Source organism: Ovis canadensis, chromosome 21 (assembly GCF_042477335.2).
Source record: "Ovis canadensis isolate MfBH-ARS-UI-01 breed Bighorn chromosome 21, ARS-UI_OviCan_v2, whole genome shotgun sequence".
NCBI classification, from domain to species: Eukaryota; Metazoa; Chordata; class Mammalia; order Artiodactyla; family Bovidae; genus Ovis; species Ovis canadensis.
Window position 1 is genome coordinate 54,001,582 of NC_091265.1, and position 12,037 is coordinate 54,013,618.

General features: G+C 45.4%; 1 protein-coding gene across 1 annotated transcript; it reads right to left on the reverse strand.

Moving 5' to 3' along the window:
* Nucleotides 1-680: 680 nt before the first annotated feature.
* On the reverse strand, nucleotides 681-9,803 carry LOC138427321 (pregnancy-associated glycoprotein 4-like). Its single transcript, XM_069566672.2, has 9 exons — nucleotides 9,751-9,803; nucleotides 8,540-8,690; nucleotides 7,444-7,561; nucleotides 7,227-7,345; nucleotides 5,829-6,022; nucleotides 4,520-4,636; nucleotides 2,692-2,833; nucleotides 2,507-2,605; nucleotides 681-830 (listed from the first exon to the last, which is right to left on the reverse strand). Exons 1-9 carry the CDS (start codon nucleotides 9,801-9,803, stop codon nucleotides 681-683), a joined length of 1,143 nt encoding a protein of 380 aa, XP_069422773.2.
* Nucleotides 9,804-12,037: the final 2,234 nt, after the last annotated feature.

The following is a 12,037-nucleotide window of genomic DNA, read 5'->3' on the forward strand; positions in this document are numbered from 1 at the left end:
GCCTCTCCCCAGCTTCAGTCATGTATTTCTGGAGGAAATTAAAAATTATGTGTGCTGCTGAGTTAGGGCCAAAGACCATGTGAAGCTAGTCATAAGACCCCTGTCCCTGCCAGGATGGCTGATGTGAACTGAGGTGGGTCATTCAGAGAACACCCTTGAACTCTGGTGTCTGCAAACCTTTTTCCTTACTAGGAGATGCCTTCAGGACTTAAAACCCTAGGGTAGGTAGCTTGAACTCCCTCACTAGGTATAGAAGACTTAAGGGAAAAAGTTGCCAGGCTAAGACCATCAAAGCAGACTGAAGGGATATAGCGAGGGTGAAAGAGAATTGATGACTTCTGATTTCTTGGGTCCAGTCACTGAGATCTTTGTATTTGCTCTGATTCTTGTATCCTGGATTCCCAGAATCATTTCAATGAGTCTCCCCTTTCCTTGAAGCCAGTTGGAGGAGGGCTCCTCTCAATGTTGATTCAGACTTGGTTCTAGATCCTTCACAACCAGACACAAATAGCAGCAATATTTGCTTCAACACCATTAAGAGTGAAACCCTTTATTCTTTACTGAGAATAGGGTGTACAAAACACCAAATACAGTTTACCAGCATCCTGGGCAGGACTGCCCAAAGTGTGAGTGATGTGTTTTAGGAACATCCTTACTGATTCCTGAACCACTCCAAGCATTTACACTGCCAGTGCCAGGCCAATCCTGTCATTTCCTCGATCAAAGACTGAGAAATACAGCCTCAGGAAGATGTCACCCAGGACCCAGGATTCTGTAGATGTCCTCACTCTTTTCTCTCTAAAGGCGATATAGCAGCGGCCTCTGGAATCCTGGAGGAGTCAGAGACACACACCAGTCAGTATGGGCCCTTACCAGTGAGTCCTCCCAATATCCAGACCCAGCAAAATTATTTTATTTCCCATTTTTAGTAAGTATCAAGGGGTTTTCTCAGCAGCAGGGTATATGAGAGTTCATCCAAAACCAAAGAGGGCCAAGACATCAGGTTGTCATGAGGAAGGGTGTGGTGAGTGGAAGACTGGGAGGTTGGGAAACAGAAGAATGTAAAACGGCGAAGTCCTATTGTAGAGCATCAGGAACTATATTCAGCATTCATGGAAAAGAATAAGAAAAATATAATGTTTATGTGTATAACTGAGTCACATTGTTGTGCAGGAGAACTTAATGCAACACTGAAGTTATGCCACACTTCAATATAATTATTTAGAAAAGAACAAGTGTGTCCATAGTTCTCTTCACTCCCTGTTTATTTCCTTCTGACTCCTGCCCCTTGTTTTCTCTGCAGAGAATGCTGGTTCTCCTCCTGAATCCTCACAATCTGTCCTTTATTTTTTTAAAAAGCTTTATTTTGCATTGGAATATAGCTGATTAACAATATTCTGAGTTTCAGGTGGACAGTAGAGAGACTCAACCGTGTGTATCCGGGTATCCTGGTACCAGAGACACCCCTCTCATCCAGGCTGTTATAACTGAGTGGAGTTCCTTGTGCTACCAAGTAACTCAATGTAGGTTATCCATCTGAAATAGAGCAGTGCCCACAACACGTCCTTGAACACTTAACTCAGGAATTCTAAGAAGCCTCCTTTGGCCCACACTCATCCTCTTTGGCCACTTCAGGCTTGGATGGGTAAGGTACCCTGGCTCCCCATCCCCACTGGTCAGTCTGTAGCCCTCATCAGCCCTAGTAAGTCCCCAGGGCCTTAGTGCAGACCACCTTGAGATGACATTTGCATAAAATCCAGTGCACTTTTGCCTAGAACCAAGCAACCCTCCATATGGCTCAATGAGTTTGTCATTTTAGAATTCCTGAAATTCCCTCTCTTCCTCAAAGCCTTCTTTGAGCCCATCAGCCTGTTCTGAACTCTCGCAGGGAGCTGACATGAAGTCTTCACCCTGTGCTGGGGCTGAGCAGTCACTGTGCGCCCTTCATACACCTTATTTTACAACCTCCCCACTGAGGGGTCGGGTATCTCAACTGACAAAGGAGGCACCTATTCAGAGCAAGGGGAAGATGCACGTGAGGACTAGGCTGACCATGTAATTTATCATTCAAAGCAGAAAAATCTTGAGAAGGTAAGGCAGACTGTTAACTTATGCTGGGACTTCACACTTGGATGGTCCCCAGACATTCTCCTTGTAACATGGCCTATTTCAGGGAATGCTAGAGCTGAATTTCATGTTCATGCACCTAAGGGTTCAGACTGAATTGACACTCTTTGAGGACTGAGGACCTTAGTATTCCCCACTCCCTGACTCCCGCCATGCCATATCATGTGGTATCTTCATATTTATTTCAGGAAAATCAGTGTCCCACACAGCCCTTACTCTCAAGTGATTGGTTTTGTGGAAGGCATTGGCCCAGCCACAGGGCTCAGCAGAATCTGCAATGGTGTGACATGGCCGCCAGAGGATGCCCTCCTCCCAGCAGCAGCCCAAGGGTTCCTGCAAGCTCCAGTTTGAGAACCAACCCTTAGTATTGTCCCCTCACCTTGAGGATGTAAGCTTGAGCTGGCACTGGGTAGTTGATGCCATTGATGGTGAAGATAATAGAGGGCAGGGTATTGACCACAGAACATGAAACGTAGTGCTGTTAGAGAGAGGGTGAGAGCTTGAGTATGGAGATCCTATGTTGTGTGTGGAGACTGGGAGTGACCCTGGGTCATGACCCCTCACCTTGGAACCTCGTAGCTTGGCGCCAGTGAGCTTTTGTATGTTATCAACCAGTCTTCCTGGGCCTTGGATATGAGATGACCCGGTGTCCACAACGGCATCACAGCCGTCAGAACAAGCAATAACCTCTCTTTTCATGGTGATGCTGAGAGACAATGGAAGAAAGCGGGCATCAAGGTCACTTGAGTCTCCCCAGAGTTGCCCACTTCCCGACTGTCTCGTAAACAGCCTTTCATCTCTTTCCCTCTTTTCCTTTGCTCTTGACACAGCACCTTTCCTGACATCCTAAATGCAGGACTTGAATAAACCAGGATCTTTTGTACCTTGACACAAGCTGGTCTTCCTTCCTAGAAGACTCCATTCCTCCTTGACTAGCATATTTGTTCTCATCTTCCAGATTCCATCTTAATTGCATTATTTTGGGGAAGTCTTTCTCCCGGTGTTTATCAGTCTCCTGTCTTGGTCACTCTCTGTAGACCCTTCCTCATGACTGCTGCTGCTGCTGCTGTTAACTCACTTCAGTCATGTCAGACTCTGTGCGACCTCATAGAGAGCAGCCCACAAGGCTCTGTCATCCTTGGGATTTTTCAGGCAAAGTACTTTAGTGGGTTGCCATTACCTTCTCCTCCTCATGTCTAGCATGTACCAAAGTCACAATTCACTATGTGGGCTAGTCACTTCATGTACATCCGCCTTCTTAGATGTGAGGGCGAGTTTTATTCTCCTTGCCTTTCTAAAGTGCCTGGCACACAGTGGATGCACAATGCTTCTCTGTTCAATGCGTGAATGAAGACTGAAAAAGCAATAAGAAACCTCCAGAGAGCTGTATCTGATCGGGAACAAATAACAGGTCACACACAGAGTGAAGATGGAGATTTGCAGGGACAGCAGATTCTCATACTAGGGGGAGAGAGGGGCTCCTCTGGGAGAGGGTGTCTCCCAGCACTGCTCCTACTACCAGCTCAGACCCTGAGACCCTGGCCAGGAAATACATGACTAGCCCACAGAAACGCCAAAGAATAGGTCAGCTTTTGTCTGAGGGTATCACGCAGAATCCTATCAATTATGCCTCTTGTCCTTAGGTCACTCAAGGATTCCACCTTCCTGATTCTCTGTTATAGCCAATGCCCCATTGTGTGCCCATGAACATGGGGTGCCTTTTTTATGAGTTGCTTTCAGGTCTTAAGACTGCAGCCAGCCTCTCTCCATTGCTGGGTAGCTGCTCCCTAAGAAGACCAATTTTCTCCATTTTCTCAGGACTGTCCCTGTTTTTTAACTGACATTTATCTGTACTGAGAACTTCCTATGTCCTAGGTAGCCCTGGACAGTTGGTCATCTTATCATAACTCTGTCCAGGCTGGTGAAATTCTCCATGATCCTCTGTTCACCACACTGTAGAGTCCTCTAACCATGCTCCCCACCTCAAAGGGCAGTGGGTGCAGCCCTCTCCCAGCTGCACAGACCTCTCTGGACCCTTTTAGGACCCTGGTCAGAGCCTTTCTCAGAAGGCCTGGGGATTATGAACCCATGGGTTGTTTGTGTATCTATGTGTTTATGTGTTTGTGTGTTTGTATGTGTATCTGTGAGTGCTTGTGTGTCTCTGATTAGCTATCCTTTTTTTTTTTCTATGCATGTTTTTATGTGTCTCTGTGTAGGTTTGTATGTGTGTGCTTGTATGTTTCCAAGTGTCTGTGTGTCTCCCTGTGTTGTTGTGGGTGGTGTGTATGTCTGGGTGACTGTGCGTCTGAGAATGTATTTGTATGTGTCTGCCTGTGTCCATGTACAGTAGTGGGAGCATCACTTGGGCTGACCCTCTGAGGGAGAGGCTTACCGGTCTATGTGTATAGTCCAGTCACCCGCTTTGACCAGTGGTACCCAACTGAGCTCTCCCTTGTAGTAGCGGTGGTCCACCCCACCAAACATCACCACACTGCCCTCCTGCTCATCTCTGTAGAAAGAAGTGAGGGGGGGGGGTACCTTGGAGGACAGTAACAACAGCACTGTCTGAGAGCTATGCTGATCCAACGATCAAGGCCTTAATGAGGTCCCCATGTATAGATGCAGAAATTGAGTCCAGGAGAGATAGAGATCCAGAGTGAGGTCTGTTACTGTCTCATGAGTGGCACAGAGGAGGTTAGAAGCTGAATCACTTGTCTGAGCTCCACCCACTATGTCTTCTGAAGACGCCCTGGACCTTCAGCAACCTGAGTGCTCAGACACCCTCAGAGGACAGGGTGCTGAAGTGTTTTGACTTTCCCCGTGTCCACCTTGTCATTTTTCAGGAAAATCAAGGCCTGGGAGTTCTAAGGGTGTGGGTTCAGGTCACCCAGAGTTGGGTACATTGGCCTGTGTCCTCCACTGTCCAAAGGGCCCCACACTCAGAAGGGACGCCACCTCTGCTCTCCCTGTCTTGAAATGCCTAATATTTCTTGAATGAGGGGTCCCACACTTTTATATCCCATACTTTCATTTCTCAGTGGCTCCACAAATTGGGGAGCTGGTCCTGGGCTCTCTTTTAAATGCTAATGAGGAATGAAATATATCCACTATCTTTCTCCTTCCTTCCTTATCAAATTCATAAGCAAATCGTAATGTATCTTCCTCCAAATTGTTTCCTGTTGCCTTCCATTTGCCTCCCTCATGACTTAACCCGTAGACCAAGTTACTGGTCTTGAGCCCAGGAGTAGAGTTGTGTTCCATTAAAATTTTATTTATAAAAGCCAGTTGTGAAAACAGGTAGGCCCCTGGGGCCATACTTATCCTTGATTATATTACTCTCTGCTGCTAAGTCGCTTCAGTCGTGTCCAACTCTGTGCAATCCCATAGACGGCGGCCCACCAGGCTCCCCTGTCCCTGGGATTCTCCAGGCAAGAACACTGGAGTGGGGTGCCATTTCCTTCTCCAAAGCATGAAAGTGAAAAGTGAAAGTGGAGTCGCTCAGTAGTGTCCCACTAGTAGCGACCCCATGGACTGCAGCCCACCAGGCTCCTCTGTCCATGGGATTTTCCAGGCAAGAGTACTGGAGTGGGGTGCCATTGCCTTCTCCTGGACACTTCTTTATTAAGAGTTCTATAATTTTTGTGCAACTGAAAGCATCTTACAGCTAATTTGGAGAAAAGAATTGTTTATCTCAGACTTACTTGCTCAGGTAGAAGGCAAAAACAGGCTCAGAAATGGCACCTTGATTCTTCAGCTTGTCGAAGATGGGGATTGGTCTAGAGCAGGATTGTTTGGGGTAATTCAAGCCCAAGATGCCATCAAACCTTCTGCCCTCAAACCCGTATTCTGCCATGCTTAGTCCAAATGGCTGGTCAGTACTTACAAGGTCCCCAATCTGTGGGACAGAAGAGTGTTCCAACTTACAGATATGTGAAGTGGGGGCTAGGACTGGGTTGGGGTGCATTTCCATTAGATCTTTAGAGAAGAATTGAGGCTGGGCTGTGTCTTTGGTTGCCCACAGATGGTTAGAGCAAGGTAGAAGGGGAATTTGGGTTCCATTTGAGACAGGATGTGAATTTTAAAACATCTGCCCCTCAGAAACACACCACCTGAATGAGTCAGATTTGCCTCGTGGCTTCAGTCCAGGTGGGGCAACCAAGAGTCAGATCAGGTCCCATTGGTGCCACCTTATGGACAAAATGAGTGGAGAGCAAGATAGCTTTTTCTTTGTCATCACTGTGACCTAATGACAGGAATGGACTGAATTCTCTGTAAGGTATTGTGGATTCTGCATCTGTCCAGGAAGACAGAAGCCAAAAAGACAATCTTGCTTGCAGGGTTCTATGAAATTACTGCCTGGGGAATTCACTTTTGGGGATATGTATATATTTCTGCGAGTGTGTATGAGAGAGAAAGAGCGAGAGGGGAACTACTCAAGTATTTTGGGGGAGGCAAGCCATAGATTTATTAGACTCTCAAGGGTCCTCTAGAGTGAGAACTCATTTATCAGGTCCCTTGACTGGAAACTCCCTCCAGTTTCCCACTCTGGATAGCTGAAGGCCTTGACTGCACCCAGGGTCCCCAGATCAGTTTTATCCTGTCCCCAAACACCGCACAGCAACTTCAGTCCTGAAAAGCCAGCCTAACTCCACCTTTTATCACATGTGTGCTCTCAGCAAGGCCCTTGCTGTCTGGACCTCAGTTTCCTCATATGTCTCATGAGCTAATCAGAGTAACGGCTTTGTGGGGTTGTTGCAGAATTAAACCAGTTAATACCGGAAAGTGGTGGGAGTAGTCTGTTAAAATAAAAGTGGGTGCTTTTATCCATTCTCGCTCTGAGCGCAATGAACCTTGAACAGGTTCATTCATGGGCAGAGGAGCTGCAAGTCCACACCTCAAGACACACTCTGAGTTAGCTAATCTGTTTGCTCGTGTGTCACCACAGGCACTGCCACCCCAGAGACATTATCCTGTGGATAAGATGGCCAATATTTATGGGAGTTAGGCTAGGAAGAGTCCTGCCTGATGGTCCTGCATCTGTTTCGCAAGCAGTGGTCACCTCATATCCAGTCCTGACTCAGCATTTGTTACACTGTTACCCGAACGGTGTCATGAGCAACAACTCCTTTCATTCTCCCAGCTCCATAGTTGATCCAGAACGTCTTATTTGTAGGCCGGAAGGTGGAAGACTGATGATGCCTGAACCTAACGTGTGTAGCTGCATACACAAGAGATGAGTGTCATCAGGTGCCAAGGGTGGAAACAGGGTGGCAGGGCAAGTGAAAGATCATTCGGGTATGGGGTGTCTGTACTCACAACAGGTTGAGCTGTTGCAAAAGACGGAGGGCACCCACAAAACAGATGAGCCTGTGTCAAAGACAACCTGGAATTCCTGAGGGGGTGTTCCGATGGTGATGTTACCCACGTAGAATGTCTACATGGAGAAGGAGCGAGTGGGTTAGTGCATATTGGCTACCCTCTACTCCCACACTGATGCCTCCCTTTGGGTATCATGTATCTCTTGAGACCACTTTCTAACCACCGTTCAGTTCACAGACTTTGGTTGTCACAGAGGTATCTGCATTTGATATATTTTTCCTGTGCTACATTGTATGCAAGGTATTGACTCTATGAACAGGCGTTGAAGTGGTATCTCCTGCATGGGAAGCCTAGAGGCATAACCACTGGGCCTCTAGCACCACTGGACACCCAGGGAAGTCCTGGTGCCTTCATTTGAGAATCTCTGTAGTCTCTTCAAACCAAGCCTTACCACCCCCTTCTCCAGAAGGTCCCTCTTGATCAACTCCAGCCACCCCCTCCAAACTCAGACCACATCCAATCAACACCACACAGGTGACCCTTTCATTTGATATGTATTTACTCTTTGCCTATCTCTCAGGCTGGCATGGGCATTTTTGAAGACAAATTAAGCCCTTTTCTAACCTAAAAACAGTAAGCACTGTGTTATATTCTTATGATCATACACGGAATACAGGTTCAGTAACTTTTTCCTGCTGTTGTTCTTGCATCTGTGGAAACCGAATTCCTCTGCCTGGGGATTCACAATTGCTTTGCATTTGGTTCTACCTTTTGATCTGTGATAGTTCACTCTTCATCTGTAACTGAGGCGCTCACTTAGTTCAGAAGGAACAATCACTCTCAAACTAATGACACATGTTTGACACAGAAATGGATATTTACCTGCCACCTGGTAATGGCCAGGCCCAGTCACAAAGACCAACAGTTGAGGATGAGAATGCCTTCTCCTCTCGGTGGGGTCCTTGTTTTCCAGTGTCTCAGCCTCCTGCAGGAACCCCAACTCCAACATCCCACCTGGCACCTCCAGATGAGCCCCATGCTAAGCTAGAGCACCAGGGAATGCTGTGGAGCATGATCCCCCCAAAATACTCACATCTCTGATGTTTCTCAGTGGGTGAATAGTTAGATTTGAACCACGAAAAGAAATCTGGGGCAGTCTGTAAGGATGCTCCATCAAAACATCGTTCAGCATGTTTTTTCCACTGAGGGTTTTTCTCATGGTCTTCACTCTCCTTAGAGGTATTCTTTCACCAAGCATTTGACAAAGAAAACAAAGAAGATGCTACAATTAGCTGTCAGTGTTAAGGTATAACTGTCATTGTAATGGCCCTGTGTGTTTTCTAATCATTTTTATGAGGCACATTATTATCAGAATTTTATGCATATACCATGGCAAAGAGATAGATTTGAATACAGGTTCTTTTCTGCCATCTTGGGTAAGCCATATGACCATGTGGTGTCTCAGTGTCCCCTTCGGTAAAATGGTGGAATGTAACAGTACAAACCCTTCAAATAGGTTACCTTGGGGATAAGTGAAGTGATGGATATAAGGAACCTGATAAATAGGAATTGTCAACAATGAAAGCCATTAGCATTGCTGTTGCCATCCCACTCATTCCTTCTCAAAGAACCTCAAGGAAGGAGGTAGACGAGGGAGTCTTATTCTATTTACAAGGGAGAAATTTGAAATGCAAGAGGTTTCTGAGTTGGGTGTTGTCACACTGCTTGTCAGATATAAGACAGTTTATCTTTCTCCAAGTTGAAAGAGGAGAGTCGAAATAAGAATACAAGATATAGGGAACAAGTAAGGGAAATTCAGAGGTTTGAGAAGGAAGGATGAGTCAAGTGAAAAAATTAAAAGCAAACAACACAAAGAGAAATAGACTCCCAGTGACTTCCAAAGAGATGGAGAGATAAATGACAGTGATACAGAGATGCAGACATAGGCATATACACATTGAAATAGGGAAAAAAGAGGCCATGTTGAACAAAATGTAGAAAGGTGCTATTCCACAGGGCCACATCAACATCTGCATAGACTGTGCACTGAACAGTTGCAAGGAGTTGCATTTTCAACAGGTCATGACATGACTGGACCCCAAGTGTTGTGCAACCCAAATCTATACCGAGACTTTGGGATCCACAGTTCCTATAGCAAGTTACTTAACAATAAGTCAGAGTTGAACTTTAAGACTCTTACAGTAATTTTCCTTTCCCTTCTAAACCTGATGGTTGGAAGAATAATCAGATGAAAAGAAAAATCAGAGAAAGGAATATGATGTGACATACAGTCCCCATACTTACTTGACTATGCACTCTGTGAAGACCACCAGCCCGAGGAGCACCAGCCACTTCATGCTTCTTTTCTGGCACCAAGTACTCAGGGAAGTTTGGATTCTTACCATGTAGTGGTAACCAGGAGCCCCTAGTTATATATGCTCTGACCTATCCTAGTTTCCCCGTTCAGGCCACTAAAAGATCTGAAAAAGACACAAAGGTCTCAATAAAAACTTTACCTTCATTAGTGTCCTTGGCGAATGGACTTTGAAGCTTTTTAGAATACAGAGAATTGAGCTGTAATCTCTTCCTTGAATCTTGGCTGGAAAATCAAGCTGATCTGCATGGACATCTAAGAAGATGGAAAACCTCGCCTACTTAGAGAAAAAACTGCTAACAACATCATGAAAATGGATATTAGGGGCCATGCTCGACAGGTGTGGTTTCATGTCATCTTCCTGGCTACTTCGGGAAATATGCATTACTGACTTCGTGAGACTTCGCATTACTGATTTCGCATTTCTCTTCGTTGCCAAGGACATTGCTAGGATGATAAGTTGTCAAATGGCAAAGTGAAGACTTCAGGGACAGCCCAGGGACATACAACTGGCTTTAGGTAGTGGGTCTAATAGCAGACATCAGGGGCATCTATGATGCCAGGCTGCATCAAAGTTTTAGGGCAGAGCAGTACTTCAATTGCATGGTTTCACTATTGGAAGAAATATCAGATGCATCCGCAAGATATTTTATAGCATCCAACAACTGTACAAGGAAGAACTGTGTGCTAGGTTCTAGGTTAAAGGCTTCAAAGTCAAAGTTGATCAAGACAAAAGTAGCCTTTATCTTAAGAGAGCTAGAAGTCTAGTTCTCACAAACTCACGGCCCCAGGAGGCAGGAAATATGATACTAGGACTAGGTGGCCATGTTGGAATCTGGGCAGCACAGGCCTTACTTCTGGGAGCAGACTTTCCTCCACTTCACCCATGCTGGAAAACAGGCCAGTTGGCCATGTTTTCAAGAAAATCAGAAGTTTGGATATTTATGTACAATATACTGATTTCAATATTAGCAACTAATTTTATTTTCCCGAAAAAAAAAGGGGGGGGGGACAAAAATCTCCACAAAATGTGCTGGAATCAGCCTTCAGTCTCTGCAGTTTTTTGTTTCTGCCCTAGATTTGGGAGTGCAGTGGGAACAGAGAGGAATTGAATTCATGTTGGTTGATTTTAAAAGTGACTGTATGCATACTAAATATGCTGACTCATTGGAAAAGACCCTGATTAGGAAAGATTGAAGGCAAGAGGAGAAGCAGAAGACAGAGGGTAAGATGGTTGGATAGCATCACCAAGTCGATAGACATGAGCTTGAGAAAGCTCTGGGAGTTGGTAATGGATAGGGAAGCCTGGCACGTTGCAGTCTATGGCGTTGCAAAGAGATGGACACAGCTGAAGGACTGATCTGAACTGAACAAATTGAGAACAAAGACTAATAAATCTAATTGCATCAAGTTGTTGACCAGCTACCTATAACAACACATTACTTAACTGGCTTTAAAATTCACTTATGACTCTACATTCAGAGTGGAATATCGTTTAAGGAAAAACAAAACTCCTGCCCATCAAAACAAAACCAAAGGAAACCAAAAGAAAAAAAGGAAAGAAGTCTGACAATATATTCAACAACTTCAGTTCAGTTCAGTTGCTCAGTCGTGTTCAACTCTTTGTGAGTCCTTGAATGGCAGCACACAAGGCCTCCTTGTTCATCACCAATCCGGAGTCCACACATATTCATGTCTCTTGAGTTGGTGATGCCATCCAACCATCTCATCCTCTGTCATCCCCTTCTCCTCCTTCCTTCAATCTTTCCCAATATCAGGGCCTTTTCAACTGAGTCAGCTCTTTGCATCAGGTGGCCAAGTATTGGAGTTTCTGCTTCAGCATCAGTCCTTCCAGTGAACATTTAGGACTGATTTCCTTTAGGATGGACTGGTTGCATCTCCTTGCAGTCCAAGGGACACTCAAGATTCTTCCCCAAACCACTGCTCAAAAGTCCAGTTCTAACTGCTGCTTCCTGACTTGCATACAAGTTTCTCAAGAGGCAATTCAGGTGGTCCTGTATTCCCATCTCCTTCAGAATTTTCCACATTTTATTGTGATCCACACAGTCAAAGGCTTTTGCATAGTCAGTAGAACAGAAGTAGGTGTCTTTCTGGACTTTCCTGCTTTTTTGATAATCCATCATATGTTGGCAATACGATCTCTGGTTCCTCTGCCTTTTCAACAACCAGCTTGATCATCTGGAAGTTCATGATTCA